This window comes from Suillus paluster, assembly GCF_016628075.1.
Source record: "Suillus paluster strain FC165 chromosome Unknown EDB91scaffold_90, whole genome shotgun sequence".
In the NCBI taxonomy this organism is placed as follows: domain Eukaryota; kingdom Fungi; phylum Basidiomycota; class Agaricomycetes; order Boletales; family Suillaceae; genus Suillus; species Suillus paluster.
The window spans coordinates 133,015-151,539 of NW_024537650.1; the positions used below are offsets into that span (position 1 = coordinate 133,015).

General features: G+C 46.9%; 6 protein-coding genes across 6 annotated transcripts; 3 read left to right on the forward strand and 3 right to left on the reverse strand.

Moving 5' to 3' along the window:
* Window positions 1–1,521: 1,521 nt before the first annotated feature.
* Window positions 1,522–2,388, reverse strand: EDB91DRAFT_1086264 (uncharacterized protein; the record flags this gene model as incomplete). Its single annotated transcript, XM_041316017.1, has 1 exon — window positions 1,522–2,388. The coding sequence occupies one exon, from the start codon at window positions 2,386–2,388 to the stop codon at window positions 1,522–1,524; it is 867 nt and encodes a 288-aa protein (XP_041172009.1).
* Window positions 2,389–3,235: 847 nt separating this feature from the next.
* Window positions 3,236–4,851, forward strand: EDB91DRAFT_1239467 (uncharacterized protein; the record flags this gene model as incomplete). Its single annotated transcript, XM_041321860.1, has 7 exons — window positions 3,236–3,305; window positions 3,390–3,536; window positions 3,594–3,688; window positions 3,738–3,851; window positions 3,893–3,970; window positions 4,011–4,193; window positions 4,627–4,851. 7 exons carry the CDS (start codon window positions 3,236–3,238, stop codon window positions 4,849–4,851), a joined length of 912 nt encoding a protein of 303 aa, XP_041172010.1.
* Window positions 4,852–5,835: 984 nt separating this feature from the next.
* EDB91DRAFT_1086266 (uncharacterized protein) lies at window positions 5,836–7,248 on the reverse strand (the record flags this gene model as incomplete). The annotated part of the gene is made up of 5 exons (XM_041316018.1): window positions 5,836–6,282; window positions 6,330–6,539; window positions 6,591–6,776; window positions 6,831–7,058; window positions 7,111–7,248. The coding sequence occupies 5 exons, from the start codon at window positions 7,246–7,248 to the stop codon at window positions 5,836–5,838; spliced, it is 1,209 nt and encodes a 402-aa protein (XP_041172011.1).
* Window positions 7,249–13,225: 5,977 nt separating this feature from the next.
* Window positions 13,226–15,137, forward strand: EDB91DRAFT_1253712 (uncharacterized protein; the record flags this gene model as incomplete). Its single annotated transcript, XM_041323694.1, has 5 exons — window positions 13,226–13,363; window positions 13,428–13,664; window positions 13,695–13,952; window positions 14,002–14,377; window positions 14,446–15,137. The coding sequence occupies 5 exons, from the start codon at window positions 13,226–13,228 to the stop codon at window positions 15,135–15,137; spliced, it is 1,701 nt and encodes a 566-aa protein (XP_041172012.1).
* Window positions 15,138–15,962: 825 nt separating this feature from the next.
* EDB91DRAFT_1060887 (uncharacterized protein) lies at window positions 15,963–16,586 on the forward strand (the record flags this gene model as incomplete). The annotated part of the gene is made up of 1 exon (XM_041314384.1): window positions 15,963–16,586. A coding segment is annotated over one exon (624 nt), but the record flags the coding sequence as incomplete, so codon positions are not given.
* A 316-nt stretch (window positions 16,587–16,902) lies between these two features.
* Window positions 16,903–17,542, reverse strand: EDB91DRAFT_1253713 (uncharacterized protein; the record flags this gene model as incomplete). Its single annotated transcript, XM_041323695.1, has 2 exons — window positions 16,903–17,355; window positions 17,405–17,542. The coding sequence occupies 2 exons, from the start codon at window positions 17,540–17,542 to the stop codon at window positions 16,903–16,905; spliced, it is 591 nt and encodes a 196-aa protein (XP_041172014.1).
* Between the last annotated feature and the right edge of the window lie 983 nt (window positions 17,543–18,525).

The following is an 18,525-nucleotide window of genomic DNA, read 5'->3' on the forward strand; positions in this document are numbered from 1 at the left end:
ATGAGCCCACCATTCCTAGCGATAATAGCAGCGTGAGATTTACGGAGAGTGTTGTACCTATGTAGATGTTCGCGTAGGATGTGAATGAAGAGGTGGTCATTGACCCACTTTGAAAGGGGGCTGATACCTTGTGAACGGAAAATGTCCGCCCCCACGTCAGCCATTTCTCCATATGAACCTGCTGCCGCTGTAAAACCGAAACCAAAGCTAGAGTCAATTGCGAAACTGTCAGGTCCCGTCCTGACCACCAATCCTGGCCATTGGGAAGGGTGTAGTGGAACCGTGCGATAAGCTTCTGCAACGTCTCGCACCGCTTCTTGCGATCCTGGTGGAAGGCACCAGACGAGAAGGCAGATTGTGGAGGCTGTGCCCCAGGTGCATGGGTAAAGATCTGAGTCAATAGCGGAATTGATTGACGATATGGGTGGAGAAGGTCTAAGGGGAAAGGATAAGTTCTGGACCAAGCAGAACTTTCCTGGTTTCCCTGGTTTGAGGACCAGGGAAAGGGGGGCAGTCTGAAAAGGACCAATGAGAGTTTCGGTTTCGGTTTTTGTGAGCGGACCAATGTAACGACCAGTAGAGTATTCTCGATTAAGTATGGTAGAGAAGGCATCATGATGTTCAAGTATGGATGGATTATTAGGTGGGGTATAAGTATGTGATATAGCGGGAACACTGCCCATGAAACCAGTCCGCAAACCGTTCGGAATATGTGCATATTTGTGCATAAGATTAGCAGATGTAAGGTAGTGCAGCCAGGCTTTGGGCTGGTAAGGGGTGAGCGCCCTAGCTGCTCTCGCCTTGAGGGCATTCCTGAGCTCCATGTTCCTTGTTCCCGCATCCTGAACACTTGTGGACGTGTGATCGAGCAGTGCTTGTGCAACCTCTCGGCCTTTGCCAGTTGTAGCATAGCTCGCAACCTTCGGAGTTGATGAGGTGACCTTCTGCATTTTGGCGGCAGCGGGTCTTGGTTTGTTTGTCCCAGAGGAATTCGGATGCACATTTGTGGATGTTGTGTCAAAAGCGGCCCAGACATAGGGCGCAGGCCGAGGGGCTGGTTTGACCTGCGCCCGCAGGAAAAGACTGTTGGCCTTTCAATGGGCGCTTCCCTGCTTGGTTGGCAGCCGGGGAACGGTATGGGTGGTAGCGCTTGTCTGTCGGAGAAGACGGGGGTTCGGCGTTGGATTTTTCATGCCCCGACCCACTGAAGTCTCGCTGACATGGCCGCACTGACCCTTGGGTTGATGCAAGCGAGTTCTGAAGCTGGGTGTCGCAGATGGCAAGCGGGGAGGTATGTTCAGTGCAGCAAGGAGTTTGCCGCCAATGGGGAGCAAGTGAGCAGTTAGCGAGTTGCAAGCGGGGGGGGGGGGGGGGGAGCATTGCCATTGCCAGTGCAAAGCGGGCAGGTAGCGTGTCCCAGTGAGGTGCGAGAGTGAAAGTGAAAGCAGGTGGCATGCGTCACATGGGTGGGAAGCATGAAAGCGAGGGTAGAAAGCAAATGATTTGTCAGGTTTGTTCAATCTAAGGAATGAGGAGACGTACCAGCCTGATCCCTTCATCGCGCTCCGCCTCACAAATGTCATCGGATAGAGTGCTGTATAAGGATCCATTGAAGATGCCGATGTTGAAACCCTGGTTCTGGGCCAGGCAATCGTGCCACTCCCGACGTACCAGCCCCGCGTAGCGAAGGAGGGTCTTTTCTCCTTGTGGGCGCATTCTGTGCTTGTGGTTGGTTATGAGCATGAAGAATAAAGCAAGCGCCTGCTGGTGCTTTTCTGGCCATGCACATTTCTCGATGTGGACCAAGAAGCTCGTCTTAGCAATGTTGAACTGACACCACGAGAGGTCGTGGTCTTGCAGGGCTTTCTGCGAGGCTTTGAAGGACGAAACAGGTTTGAAAGCAATGAATCCGTCAACCTTCGTGAGTCCAAACGTGTCCTCTGCGGACGATCTAGAACTGTCAAAAGCATCCCGGCAGCCATCTGGGCTAAAATACCATAGTTCCACATATTCCATGTTCTTGATCTTCTGCAGTGCGAACTGGGATGGGCGTGGAACAAGGACATCAGCTACCAGTGTATTCGCATCAAAATCGTTAATCTTGGGCTTCTTTTTCTCCGCTTCGCGGCGCTCATTCTCTTCCTCAAGCTCTCGCTCTGCACGAGTGCGTTCTTCAAGTTCTCTTTCAGCACAAGTTTCGTTCTCGACCTGCTCTTGCCAGAGGTCCATGTGTTCTTGGCGCTCGCGCCTCCAGCCGTCTATCATCTGTGTGAGGGCATCCGCCCTTGCAATACCGGCATTAACTAGGGCATTGAGCCATCCTGCATACGCATCGGATTCAAAATTGGGCTGTGCTTCGAGAGCCGGGTCGGCCACAATGTTGTTCATGAATAAACGGGAGAAACCGGGTGATAATAACCAGGCTTTGGTGAAAGAAAGAGATCTGAGAAATTCATTTGAAGACTGAATGAAGAAAGAAAAGAAAAGAGGAGGAAGAGAATTGTCACGGACGACTGAGCTGATGAGATCGACAGATGCGGTACGAGAACAAGAAGGAGGGTACCGCATCTGTCACTTGCACAAAGACCAAATTCTATTCCTCCGCTCATGCCTCATTACGTAGTAGAATGACAAATGGTGATATGTGTCATTCGAAGCTCAAGGACCCGGACAGTAAAGTTTTCTTCTTGAATCTCCCCACAGAGAGGACAGGGCCAAACGGTGAGCTGCAGATAGGTATCAATCTCGGGTTAGATTGGTGAGTCGCTGGAATTTTGTTGCCAGGAGCAAGATCTAATTGTCCAATCATCAGGTTCTCATATATTCGCAGCAACATTGCTCCATCTCACTCGTCTGATCCAACCTCATTTTTGATCTGTAATTTACCTCCAGAGTATCGGTTAGTTGTTGTTCACTCAATCTCGTAAACCTCAGCTAATTCACTAGATATCGCACGTCAAATCTCATGTGCACGAGCATATTGCCTGGGCCAAAGGAGCAGAATCCGGAACAGATCCAGTGTTTTTTACGGCCAATCATCTCCGATTTGCTTTGTCTTTGGAAGGATGGGATCAATGTTCCCACAGAGTCTTGTCCCGAAGGTTCTGTTACTAATACATTTATCATCCTAGTCTGATGCCTTGCAACAGGACGTCTCATGCGTGTGATTCTTGTTGCTGTTGTATGCGATAAGACTGCGGCACATAAAGTTGGAGGATTCGCATCTCACTCACACATGCACTTTTGCACTGTATGTTGGATATCAATTTATGACAAAGACAAACCAAAAGCATTCGAGAAAGGAGGTATGTTTTGTGTATTCCTGACGCATGTATACTAATAGCTTCTAGCATTTAAACCTCGAACAAATGTGGAGCAATGTAAATTAGGGGAGGAGTACCGAAATCTCACCACACCAAACGCACGCAAAATTTTTGTCAAGGAACATGCGACTTGTTACACGCAGTTATCTCGCCTTCTCTATTTCAACCTTGTTGAGCAGATTGTTGTCGATCCAATGCACAACTTGTTCCTTGGTAAGCCTTATTCTCTCGTCCATATGTTACTTGCTAATGCTATATCTCACTCGAAAGGCCTCGTGAAAACTCACTTCTATAATATATGGGTGCAGAGCAAAATTTTACGACCAAATCATGAGCTAGAGGTCCTTCATGAGATGCTCGCAGACGTAAGTAATTTTTAACTCTATCGATGTTCAATTCTAATAATATCTCAAGTTTGTTGTACCAGGCTCATGTGGCAAGTTACCAACGGATATAGGGATGCCATCGGGAGGCTCGTTAACGGCTGATCAATGGCTTCTTTTATCAACAGTTTATGGGCCAGTTATTGTAAGTAAATATATTGTGCAATGTTAATTTACTCATCACAGCCTTTTATTGCTCAGGTTCCTCAGTTATGGAGTAAGTGCCTCCCAACTGATGCAGATCAGGAGATCTTGAATCAGCGAGTTGCACTGATCGCATGGATGGAGGCCGAGATGGATGGAGGCCGAGAAATTTTTACAAGCCACTCTCAAGGCGGATGAGAAGAATGCACTAGTGGAAGCAAAGAAGAAAGGGAAGGATGCATATGCAGCCGAAAAAGCACGCATCATGAACGAGAAGGCTGAAGTGGCTGAAGCGAAGAGGGTTGCTAAGTTGCATGCGGCTGCAGCGAAGCAGGCAGAAAAGGTCAGACTTTTGGCAGAAAAGAAGGCAAAAGCTGCACAAAGGAAGGTACATTGAGTTCTATTGTTTTTTTATCAGTGCACTAATCACATCAAGTCTACAAAATGGAAAGCAGGGTCACAGGTAGTAACAGACCTACCCAAGGGTCAAGTTCACCCCCTCCACCAGCACCGGTCCCTCAGCTGACCCCCATTTCAGACGAAGCACCCCCCCAACCTGATGATGATGCAGACCTCAAGTTTTCACTGCATCCCGATGATCCGTCAAATTTCTTAAAACTCTGTGCAGCATTACGGATCCTTGTTCAACACCACATCAACGACGAACAAATCAACGCTGCAGAGAAACTTATTCAGGAATATGGAGCTGAATTGATCAAAGTATCATTTTGTGGATCCTCACGTCACACCCAGTACGCTAATTGTCAAACTTGCAGCTATATGGATCAAGTGTCAGCAAGCCAAACCACCATTATGCGACACATGTTGCTGACTGTACACACAACTTCGGGTCTCTCAACAACTTCTGGATGTTTCTGTTTGAGCGACTCAACAAGGTCCTCAAGTCTTTCAAAACAAACAACCACGCAGATGGCGAGCTTGAAACCACGTTCTTTCGGGAGTTCCAGCGGACGTGTCAGACTGGCCGTTTGGTGAGTTAGATCCCTCTGCTGATACTAAGGACGGATTCTACTGATGCTGACCAACAGACTTATAACCTCCTACGTTATCCGGTGGACTCGCTGCCCTGTGAAGCTGCTGAAATAATGCTGAAAGCTTCTAGTGAGAAACGTGGCACGGTTGCTGGGCTCTCGGCATTATCACAAGATCTTGAAAATGTTGCATCTGATGGTGTGTCACACTTCCTGCTATACTTTTAGTCACCTAATACCCCCATAGCAGGCCAATCCTACGCACTAAGTCCACGCCATAAAGCAAAATCCATGTCATCCGAAACATATCAACTTCTGGCACGTACACTTTGCATCTGCTATCCTCTCACACCCGTGCACTGCCGCGCTGATAGAGCAGTTGTACCACACAGCATACCACTCAGTCGTGAAGCTGTGTTTTTTGACTATGTCATTATTAACGGCAAGCGTTACTATGGATCGAGGACCGTCAGCTCAAATCAGTCGTCATATGTACATGTCATCATACCCTGGCCCACTGGACAGATCCCCCTCCAACTTCATGGTGAAGTCCTTGAAATTTTTCAGATCGACCAAGACATCCGAGGCCTTGGTGAATCTTTGTGGTTTGCTCACATGTGTTGGTTCAAACCTTGGCAAGGTGAACACGAGGAAATTTGGAATGACTTGTGAGTAACCTCAACTCCGGTTGCGACAAATGCGGGTGATCAGACTTTCACAGCTCATCCGTCAATGTTCGTTTGTGGGAGCTCGCTGAATACCAAGATAGCGACACCCAACTTCCTATGCTTATCAATCCTGATTGGATCCAAGGGCAGTTGGCTTTGACAATGGTGTCCGTTGGTGAGAACAGGACAAAAGTTTGGGCTATGATTGGTCTTGCAAAGGTACTTCTAGATTTTGTTGCAAGATGACATATCTGATGATGCAAACATGAAGTAATTCACCCCCAAATGAGGCCTGCAAGTCTTCACTACCACGGATTACCCACCACTACTCAACTGCACTGCCAGTGCCAATATCACTAGTGCTATCCTCGTTGTTGTGGCCTTCGCCAGCACCCCCTTTGCCATCGTGCCACTCGGCAAGCTCCTTCAAGTAGTCTTGATCCTCCTTCAGCAAGTCATCCTCTTTCAGGTTCTTGTAGAATCCTGCCAGCCATGAAGCTCCGTCAAGCAAGCGCATCTCCGGGTGGTCATCACACCATTTCTTTGTGACCATTGTCACAAATGGCACATTTGTTTTCCACGATGATGGTACTCGATCTGACATTTTGCGAGGCGCCACATCAAATACCTTTTTGGCGAATTTCTTGTGTTGCACTGTCTTGCGACGCTTGTTTGCAGGCTCGCCACTCTCTTTAATGGGACCCGCAACATCTTCTGTGTCTGTGTCAGGCTTCTGGTTCCTCAATGAAAGCCAGTGTAGGAATGCAACATACTGTGTTACTAATCAGCAAGGTTCAATTATTTTTTCATCAAGCTTACATCAACGCTACGCCACTGGTGGCCCCAAACAAGATTTGCTGTCTTGCCAATGTCTGCCTTCTTCCTCCACTGGATCGTATCAGCTGAAAGCTCACTCTCCAAATATGAGAGCACATCAGATGCGAAGTCAGTATCAACTATTGTGAGTGCACCCTTGTTTCTGCTCTGATTCTCGTATTTCAATGCAGCTTGACGCCGTGATTTGGTCACCTAAACACATGTGAGTATTTACCATATGATTGAAATGAGATTGATACTGACAGTTTGCCGACGTGCACGTTGACAAGTTAGATCTTTCCGTTCCTGGGCTTTTTCAGCCTTTATGGCATCGCTCTTACTACACACTTGCTTGTGTATGTTTCGCCAGTAGCCTTTAGTGCACTCAGTGATGACGTCCTTTTTATAGTTGTTGTTGTCAATCTCTGATTTGCCTTGTGTCCGAAGATTCTAGATCAACGACAGGTGAGTGTGCATGTCGTATGTTAATATATATGAACTTACCTCCTCATTACCCCAGGTACGGTCAATGATAGCTTTGACAAAGCGCGCATTAACATCATCATCAATCTTCCCCATCCAATTTGGGTGCCAGATTTCATTGCCATCAATCCTCATAAGTGCTTCTCCGTTTTCGAGGGGCTTCACAGCACATAATAATTTGGCACACTTCCCACGGCTCAGAGCAGAGTCAATTCCACAAAGGTCGGCGAAAAGTGGATGGATGATAGGCTGTAATAAGTCAGGCCTCAATACAGTCAGTGAACGATGGCAGATTACATACCTTCAGCTTTAAATGCTCATTTGATGTATTTTTTGTCGCAGTTTTCTTTGAAGACTTCGACACAAACTTGTCGCTGAACTGCAAGAACTCATTTTTGAGACTTCCTACGACATCCTGTGTTGCGCTCATCTGCTCCATGAGTGTCTTGTTTGCACATATTGCAGTAACATATCTCCATATTATACGAGTGAACGGACGTGCATAATATCCTGTATGATACGGGCCAGCGGACCATGGGCCAAAGGTAGATATATCCTCGACTATGATGGATGGGCCAGGACTGTTATTATTCCCGATGGAGACGGGTGGGCCCATGTAGGGAATATGTAGAGTAGATGAATGGGCCGATGGACATGAATATTCAATAGACGGATGGGCCGAGGTAGTTGGATATTATGTAGATGGGTTTACCAAGGTAGATGTGTATAAAATAGCCGGGTATGTCAAGGGTGCTTGTTATCACATAGACGGGTGGGCCCAGATATATATCATATTAGACGGGTGGGCCGAGGGAGCGGCAAAATATTTATTATATATATGGGTGGGCCGAAGGTAGTCGTATATTGCATAGACGGGTAGGCCAACGTGGGGGTATATAATATAGACAGGTGGGCCGAGAGAGCAATTTATTAGATATTATATAGATGGGTGGGCCGAGGTAGTTGGATATCACATATACGGGTGGGCCCAGATACATATCATATAGACATATGGGCCGAGGTGGTAGTATATTATATAGATGTATGGGCTGAGGTAGTAGTATATTATATAGATGGGTGGGCTGAGATGGTTGATATCATATCCACAGGCCGGGTAACATCTATCGAGTTCCAGGTAACATCTATCGAGTTCTGGGTAACATCTATTGATGTCTGGGTAACTAATATCGAGTTCCAGGTAACTAATATTGACTTCCGGGTAACATCTATTGATGTCCGGGTAACTAATATCGAGTTCTAGGTAACTAATATTGACTTCCAGGTAACATCTATTGATGTCCGGGTAACTAATATCGAGTTCCAGGTAACTAATATTGACTTCTGGGTATTTCATAAATTGAACAAATCACCAAGTACTGAGTACCAAGTTCTGGGCATCGAGTTCTGGGCATCGAGCACCGAAACATGAAACTAAAATACAACATTTTGTAAATTGAACAAATCACCAAGTACCAAGTTCTGGGCATCGTGCACCGAAACACAAAACTAAAATACAACATTTTGTAAATTGAACAAATCACCAAGTACCTAGTACCGAGTTCCGGGCACCAAGTTCCAGGCATCGAGTTCTGGGCATTGAGGACCAAAACACAAAACTAAAATACAACATTTCGTAAATTGAACAAATCACCAAGTACCAAGCACCAAGTTCCGGGCACCGATTTCCGAGTACCGAGTTCCGGGCATCGAGTACCAAGTGCTGAAACCCAGCACTCAGCACTTGGTACTCAATACCCGGAACTCGGTACTTGTGCTGAATATATTGGTAGATCTTGACCTATTGATGTCATGAGACTGTGGATAGACTCCCCTTGACAAGGGCTACAATTTTGATTTTATCTAAAAAGTTCCCACGGTCAAAGTGCTTTCTTGAACCCTTCATTTGCAAGTATTTTGCTTATATCCTGCTAGGATCTTAACCAATTGATGTCATGAGACCATGGATAGACTCCCCTAGACAAGGGCTACAACTTTGGTTTTCATCGAAAAAGTTCCCATGGTCTACAATATCGAGCACCGAGCACCGAGCACCGGGCACTGGGCACCGAGCACTGAATACTCGGGACTCAGTACTTGATACTCGATGCTCGGTACCTACTCAATACTCAATACTTGGTACTCAGTACTTGATACTCGATGCTGAATATCTTGGTACCTACTCACTACTCAATATGTACCTTAACACTTTTGAACCCTTCATTTTCGAGTATTTTGCTTATACCTCACTAGGATCTTAACCTATTGATGTCATGAGACTATGGATAGACTCCCCTTGACACGGGCTACAACTTTGATTTTCATCGAAAAAGTTCCCACGGTCTATAAAATTGAATACCGAGCACCAAGCACTGAATACTCGGTACTCAGTACCTACTCGATACTCAAAACTTGGTACTTGGTACTCAGTTCCCAGTACTTGATACTCAATGCTGAATATCTTGGTACTCAACTAAGCACTGAGCACACTGAGTACCCACTACTGAGCACCAAGCACTAAGCACCAAGCACCCAGGTATGGGGTCTATTTCTATGAATATTGGTAGTAGATACATCATATAGATAGACCAGGACACCTACATGATCCTTCCATAGGAACAACACTTGACAAATTACAATTGTGACATTTTGATATGTTTTACCACCCTACCCTTACACAGATTATCCAAGTTACTCATAGACTGTCATTATTACATTCATTATGCTAAGGATCAGTGATATTTAGGCCGGAAATTTGAGATCTGATGTAAAGGGGATATTTCTACTGATCAAAAGCCCACATGGTAAATGATAGCCTTAAAGGCTTAGAAAGATCCATCCAGGATTGAGTGAATGACAAGCAAAACAATATATGTGTGAAAAGTGACAATTGACATCTGTTCACACAAAGTCACATTTATATATGATACAGGTTGAAGATTTCATTAAAAATGTGTAGGATACATGGTGGACTACCTAAGGAACCTATACTGCATACTGCCCTGAGGGTAGAGTGTTGGTGGGAGGGATGTGGCATAGAAGTGTTTGAATTGGTTGCCCATAGCCAAGGATACACCAACTGACCATTTTCGATGTTTGGGGCATTTGAGCTTTGACGTTTCCCACACTCAATTTCTTATCTATTTCACTTCCCCAGCTCTCAATTCCTGGTGGATCTTTCTGTAATTTTAGATCCATCATACTGAATATATGTGAAATATACTCTAGGTGTCTGATCATTAAAGTTCAATAATTCAGAGATATGGGCCTTTTATCAGTAGAAATATCAAGTATATACACCATCTCAAAGCAACAGCATATTTTGAGCTGATCCTGGTCATGAAAAGCAAGTATATATGCTATGCTAATGATATATAAATATATTGGATTATTTATGCAAGGATAGAGCAGTCAGAAACATGAGAAATGTGAAACACATGATTTATCAATTTTTGTTGCTGTAGAAGGATCGTGTAGGTGTCCTGGTCCAGTGATATGATGTATCTGAGGGAGGGTACACTATACAGGTACTTGAGTATCAAGTAGGTACTGAGTACCAAGTATTCAGTGCTCGGTGCTCAGTACTTGATACTCAGTACTCAATACTTGGTAGTCAGAACTCAGTGCTCAGTGCTCAGTGCTGAGTACAGAGTATTGAGTATTGAGTATTGAGTAGGTACCAATTACTGAGTACTGAGTGTTGAGTATCAGGTAGGTACTGAGTGCCAAGTATTCAGTGCTTGGTGCTTGGTACTCAATACTTGGTACTTGATACTAAATACCAAATACTTGGTAGTCAGTACTCAGTGCTTAGTGCTCAGGTGAGTACCAAGATATTCAGCATTGAGTATCAAGTACCGAGTACCAAGTATTGAGTATTGAGTAGGTACTGAGCATCGAGCATCAAGTACCGAGTACCAAGTATTGAGTATTGAGTAGGTACCGAGTACTGAGTATTCAGTGCTCGGTGCTCGGTACTCAATATTCAGTACTTAATGTTCAGTACTCAATACTCAATACTCAATATACTAAATGCTTGGTAGTCAGTACTCAGTGCTCATTTGAGTACCAAGAGATTCAGCATTGTATACTGAGTACCGAGGTCTGAGTATCAAGTAGGTACCAAGTACCGAGTATTCAGGGCTTGGTGCTCGGTATTCAATTTTATAGACCGTGGGAACTTTTTCGATGAAAATCAAAGTTGTAGCCCGTGTCAAGGGGAGTCTATCCATAGTCTCATGACATCAATAGGTTAAGATCCTAGTGAGGTATAAGCAAAATACTCGAAAATGAAGGGTTCAAAAGTGTTAAGGTACATATTGAGTAGTGAGTAGGTACCAAGATATTCAGCATCGAGTATCAAGTACCGAGTCCCGAGTATTCAGTGCTCGGTGCCCAGTGCCTGGTGCCCGGTGCTCGGTGCTCGATATTGTAGACCGTGGGAACTTTTTCGATGAAAACCAAAGTTGTAGCCCTTGTCTAGGGGAGTCTATCCATAGTCTCATGACATCAATAGGTTAAGATCCTAGTAAGATATAAGCAAAATACTTGCAAATGGAGTGTTCAAGAAAGCACTTTGACCGTGGGAACTTTTCCGATGAAAACCAAAGTTGTAGCCCTTGTCTAGGGGAGTCTATCCATGGTCTCACAACATCAATAGGTTAAGATCCGAGTCGGTACTCGGTACTTGGTGATTTGTGTGTATCATCTTACATTTGTATTTCTGTACACATTTCACCGAGTACCGAGTACCAAATCTCGGGTGTCAGGTGTCGGTACTCAGTACTCAGTACTCGGGTGTCGGGTGTCGGTACTTGACTCAAAACTCGAATCTCGGGTGTCGGGTGTTGGTACTCGACTTGAAACTCGATACTCGAATCACCGAGTACCAAGTACCGACACCCGAGATTCAGTACTCGGTACTTGGGTGTCGGGCGTTGGTACTCGACTCGAAACTTGAAACTCGAGACTCCTAAAAATGTATGAGTTTCCAGTTGAGGTTTGAATTTCGAGTTGAGTCTCTCTCGAGTCCCCAGTCTGGGTGTTTGGGGCTCCGGTTTCGGGTTTCAGGGTTCAGTACTCGGTACTTGTTACTTGGTGAATGTCAGACATGGTGTATTCAGGCTTTCTGGTATCTATCTACTCGACGAAGATGTTTTGATTGATGAGCACTGTGGTGAAACGTGACTGTGATCTTATTAGTATCACTCGTCACTGAGATTGAGTCGACACGAGGCAGCTCTCTGGTTCTCTTTCAGCGCTTTCGTGGATATAGTATACCAATACCTAGGCCTATCTGTCTATATGATACGTATCTGGGCCCACCCGTCTGTCTAATATTACCTGACATTGGCCCACCCGTCTAGGTAAAATTCCCCACTTCGGCCCACCTGTCTATGTAATATTTCCCTACATCGGCCCACCTGTCTATGTAATAAATAATTCACCTCACCCTCAGCCCACCCGTCTATCTAATATTAACCCACGTCAGCCCATCCGTCTATATAATAAATATTTCACCTCACCCTCAGCCCACCCGTCTATCTAATATACCCCTACGTTGGCCCACCCGTCTATGTAATAAATAATTCACCTCACCCTCGGCCCACCCATCTACCTAATAATACCCCGCGTCGGCCCACCCGTCTATCTAATATTTCCCTACGTCGGCCCACCCATCTATGTAATAAATATTCCACCGCTCCCTTGGCCCATCCGTCTACAAAATAATACTAATATGTTGGCCCACCCGTCTATATAATAATATTTGCTATACATCTCTCCTCAGGTCTATAATATATGTCAATCCTACTCTACATATTACCCACATGGGCCCACCCATCTCCATAATGATATTTCTCCCGGCCCATCCGCCATCATCGATGATATATATAACATCAGCATAGATGGGCCCACCTGTCAACATCGGAAATAATATTTCTCCCGGCCCACCCGTCAACATCAGGAATATACATAACATGGGCCCATAATCCACTGGCCCATATTACATGGGATATTATGTAGGTTGGGTGACCCGTATAGTATGGGATTTGTCACTGAAGGGGCTCGTTGACATTGTGCGGTCTGGCAGATGTGTGCTCGGGTTCGGGAAGGACAAATTAAATAGGGACGGCAGAAAGGTCCACTGGTGGGCCTTGTGGGTGCGGTGGTCCGGTCATTGACACATTTGCCAAGTCAACAATGGCACTTGATAAGTGCTGTGGCAACGGTAGCATTATTCAATATATTGGCGGTGATAGAATAATGGGCATGCGGTGCCAGCAATTCCTGCGGGCGTGCTGTGGCTGCAAAGGTTGTTCCTATATATACCTCATCTGAACTTGTGCTCCGACATTTTCCTCCGAATTTTTCATTCACAATCTGAACCCGCACTTTACTCCTGCCGCTTATTTTTCACAATGTCTTCCGCTCAAGATGCCAACAATGCTCTCGACCTTGTCTCAGACAAGATTGCCCAGCTGATCACCTGGTCGGAAAAGTTGAAGCAAGGTGATGCAGCTGCCAAGTCATTGGCACATGAGATTGCCATCACTTTGGTAAGTCTTCTCTTTTTTTTTTTTCATTTTTGACTTTTGATGACCCGGTTGATCTTCTTTTCAGGTTGGTGCATTTGCCCAATATGGGAATGCTGTGACTTCCTTCGCTCCAAGGCTTCTGTCTTGTGCAGCCGAGATCTGTGACAAGAGCAGTCCGAACGGTAAGCTGAGGGGTCTGCCTGACTGGATGCAGATCTCGGACAATGACCCTCACATCCAGGTTCACCCCCTTTTCCACAAGACCATCGGCTACACCTGCCCGGCTGGTCCATCGACACAGGAGGCTCGCTTGGCTTCACCCGTACCACCAGCTGCCACATTGACCTGAGAGGTGTCGGTGACCCTCTCCCCCATCCCTTCTCCCACACCATTGCCATCACCACCACCTGCCCCTGCCCCTTCCCGCGCCCCCAAACACAATCTCTTTGTGCCAGGTACAAAGTGCAAGGCCTCGACTCCCAATGCTGAACCTTCAGCACCAGAAGGAGATGTCATCGTGGTGGTACGCACACCATTGCCGAAGAAGCTCAAGATGGAGCTGGCGGTCCGGAAGACCGCGACACCACCGCCCTCGGTCAGCGATGAAGATGTGAGTGTTTTTTTGTTTTATTCTAAAATATCTTGCTAACTTTGCATAGTCTGCCGAGGACACGCACCCCATGCGCCTCTTCCTGACCCAATGCGAGCAGTGCATCAAGGATGACGTCCCTTGCACCATGATGCTGGGTAAGAAGAACGGCGAGGTCCGGAAGTGCTGTCGCAACTGCGATGGCAAGAAGACCAAGTGCGTCCGTCTGTCCACGGACCAGCAGCGCCTTCTGCAGGCTGCCGTCGCCCTCAAAGGGGTTAAGGCTGCTGCTGCCGCAGAGAAGAAGGCCCGGAATGGCACCCCGAAGAACAACGCCCCCCCTACCCAGGTCAAATACAGAACTCGGTCGAGGGCACCGGTCAGCACACGTGCCACCTCCCGAATTTGCCAGGCACTCACTGCCGAAGATGATGTGGATGCAGAGGGTGATGATGATCTAGAACACGTTAAGTCGATTCCCTCATCACGATAAATCTTAATTAATATCCTTCAGTCCCAGCCGTTGTGCTCCCGGCCCAGCCTGATCCGGTACCAACCCCCACTGTTGACAATGACATCAACATTGACTTCTCTCCTCCCAACAATCCTCCAACCCACCCAAATGTCCCCAAAGCCCAGCAGGACGTCGGCCCCAACCCATCTGTCGCACAGCCGATGGCTCTTGATATATTCAAGAGCGTCGAGGCCCTCAGCTGGAAGTTCGATGCCTTGCTCAAGACATTGGACGATCGTGCAGAGGCCTTCAATCAGCAGATGGACTCTTGGGTCACTGCTTTGGACCAAGACTGGGGCAGCAGATTTGCCCTCATGGAGAACAGGCTCTGGGAGGTCGAAATCAAGACCGCCAACAACACCATGTCCATCAGACATGTCGCCAACAGTGTCAGGGGTTTGAGAGCCGGACAGCCTCTCAACGCTCCTCCTGAAGGCCACCCCTTTGGCCCGATACCCCCTGCTTGGCTCGCTCTACCGCCGGGTACCCATGAGGCCATCCAATCGGTGGACCAGGGCATCTCGGTAGTGGGGAAAGAGTGGACCACCGTTTGGGATCCATCCAAAGCCAGTGGAGCACATGGCCCCGGTACCACCTCTGCCTCCGCAGTTTTTCCTGCCGGCTCTCCCACTCTGCCGAGTGGTTCTCATTTGTCTAGCATCCCTTCCACCCCCAACAAGTCCGAGAAGTAGTGTACCGGTAGTTGTCTGGTAGTTGCCTGGTAGTTTTAGTTTAATCATGTACATTCATACATCCTTTCATTGACCAGCATCAATGAAGTATACAATATGACCAGTGTCATACAAATGTAATTCTGCCCACTATTTACCGGTTGTCTGTAAGCGCTGCATTCTCCAGCAGTAACTTCAGTATCATTTGTCTTTATCCTTTGTCTTTATTATCCGTCTTGTAGCAATTCCATTGCAAGTTCAACTAAGTGTGCCAGGTTCCCCAGTTCAGCCCTACCTCTCGGTCATTCATTGCCTCTGTTGTTCTCGGTAGTAGATTCATGGCCCACTTTACATCAGGTTTGGTGATTTTTACCAGTTCCATCATACCTGCCAGGCCATCAATGTTTGGTAGTGAGCTCACCTATGCTCGGCATTGGCTTCAAGTAGATTGTTTTCATCTAGGTAGTTATGCATACATACATATTAGGTGTACACGTTGATCAGCTCTTGGTGGGCCCACCCGTGTCCACCGAGATTGGAATCCTATACCATGCATATAGCATACCATACTCGGCCTGTCCATGTCTACCGAGATGTATGTATCATGCTGTGAATTGCATATACCTATCATACCATACTTGGCCCATCTGTATCTACCGAGTTCACAATCTGATCCACCCCACTGGGCCCATCCATATTTACCAAGGTCACAATCCTATTCACCTAACTGGGCCCATCCCTATCTACTGAAGTCACAATCCCATTCATCTAACTGGGCCCATCCCAATCTACAGAGTTCATGATCCTATCCACCTCACCAGGCCCATCCCTATCTACCGAGTTTGCAATCTTATCCACCTAACTGGGCCCATCCATATCTACCGAAGTAACACTCCCATTCATCTAACTGGGCCCATCCCTATCTACCGAGTTTGCAATCCTATCCACCTAACTGGGCCCATCCCTATCTACCGAAGTCGCAATCCCATTCATCTAACTGGGCCCATCCCTATCTACCGAGTTTGCAATCCTATCCGCCTAACTGGGCCCATCCCTATCTACCGAAGTCGCAATCCCATTCATCTAACTGGGCCCATCCCTATCTACCGAGTTCACAATCATATCCACCTCACCAGGCCCATCCCTATCTACCGAGTTCACAATCCAATCCACCTCACCAGGCCCATCCCTATCTACCGAGTTCACACTCCTATCCACCTCACCGGGTCCATCCCTATCTACCGAGTTCACAATCCTATCTACCTAACTGGGCCCATCCCTATCTACCAAGTTTGCAATCCGATCCACCTCACTGGGCCCGTCCCTATCTACCGAGTTCATAATCCTATCCACCTCACCGGGCCCATCCCTATCTACCGAGTTCACAATCCTATCCACCTAACTGGGCCCATCCATATCTACAGAGTTCGCAATCCTATACGTCCAACTGGGCCCATCCGTATTAACTGAAGTCACAATCCTATTCACCCCACCAGGCCCATCCCTATCTACCGAGTTTGCAGTCCTATCCACCTAACTGGGCCCATCCATATCTACCAAAGTCACAATCCCATTCATCTAACTGGGCCCATCCCTATCTACCAAGTTCACGATCCTATCCACCTCACTGGGCCCATCCATATCTACACCCCGGGCCTGCCCACTTCAATCATCATGTACTTTCCCTTATCTCCAATAGCTAGCTATCATATACTACACAGCTGGCCCATTTGTCAGTGTCAGGTACCCTGATGCCTATCGGCCCATCGACTCTACCGGGGCACACCTACACCTGGGCCCATCTCAGATGGCCCGTCTCACTCGGCAGAATCTCAACTTCGGGTGTCCGTATAATACAGGGAGTATTCACTGTATTGTGTGCTAACACCTTACCCTTACCCTTATCCTGACGCTTCTCCCAAGACTCGGCAATAGTGCTGGAGGATGGGCCGGCAATACTGCCGGCGACGACAGGTGGGGAGGGAAGGTCAATGGTGACAGTGTCAAGGGATTTGGGGGCCTTGAGGGGAAGATCAAACGTCTGGTCGCCTAAAGCCTCCCAGGCGAAGACCTTCTGATGCCAGCTGTGCTTCTGGAGGTGAGGATCGTCATGGCCAATGCTGTGCCAGTCAGGCCAAACCTGGGGGGACATCTGCCGAACGCGAAGTAACTCCTTGGAGCAGGACAAGACTATGCCCGGAATGCAAGGTGCATCCTCATGGTCCCGGACAGCCTTAGCCTGCCCGGACATTAGAGAAAACAAAAAGAAAAAAGGAAAAACCACATACCACCAGTTCAGTGACTTGTGCTCTCAGAGCCAAGTGGCTGTTGCCAGGTGGGAGCAGCCGAGCTGCACAGACAATGTCAACAATCTGCCTAGTGATTGCCTTAAGTTCGGCCAAAGAGGTTTCAGCTGGAGTGGACATGTTGAATGATGAGAAAAATGTGTAGATCTTTGAATCAGATGTGAAAATGATGAAGTTTCAGAGAAAACAGACAGTTGACCGGCTCAATCTGATCAACCAGTTCAGTACATCGACCCAGACTTGTACCTTGGGCCTGATGAGGATCTGATTGATTGTGATGATGAGCCGGGGTCTGTCTATTATGCATGTTGTGAGTCTCCAGTCGCATCTGAAGTTTCCATGTCATGTAAGTAAATTCAATGCATTTTTCAATTGAAACTTAATTTATCTCACAAGCAAATGAGAGACCTGCCGAATGTGATCCAGCACAACCGGAGGTCACCAATGAAGATTTGTATGTGATGGTTCATGAGTTCCAGCCAATAGGGTCATTCGAACACTCCAGATGTGAGTATCTGGTATACTACTATATCTATCATTTTTCTTATTTTCATTTCAGTGCAATCCCTTCAAGATAGACTCAGCAGCTACAAACATGATAATGGAGGTCTTCTGGTGCCTTCCATACCACTACTCATCAAGGCCGAGCGACCGTTTCAAATGGGTTGGGCGGATACATCTGACAAGCTCCGGAGGGCTGATGCTGAGCTACAGAGGCTGAGAAGAGCTGAACAGGCAAGCATCGAAATGCTCAAGGTGGTATATTCCATGATTCGTCAGTGTGAAGAACAAAATCAAAACTAAACTTCTGAATTTTCGATACCATTACATGTAAAGTACCAACTCAGTAAACTACCGAATCTTTGATAACATAGTCACATCACATGTAAATTACTGGAACACAGAGGTGTTACATCACTGCCATGTAGAATAAGTAATCAATCAAGAGTTCTGGGTATCAAGTTCCGGGCATCTAGGTCTGGGCACCAAGTGGTTTTGGCACTCAGCACTTGATTCCTGGAACTCAGTATTTGTTACCTGGAACTCGGAACTCGGCACTCGATGCCCGGAGCTCAGCACCCAGAACTCGGCATTCGGTGTTT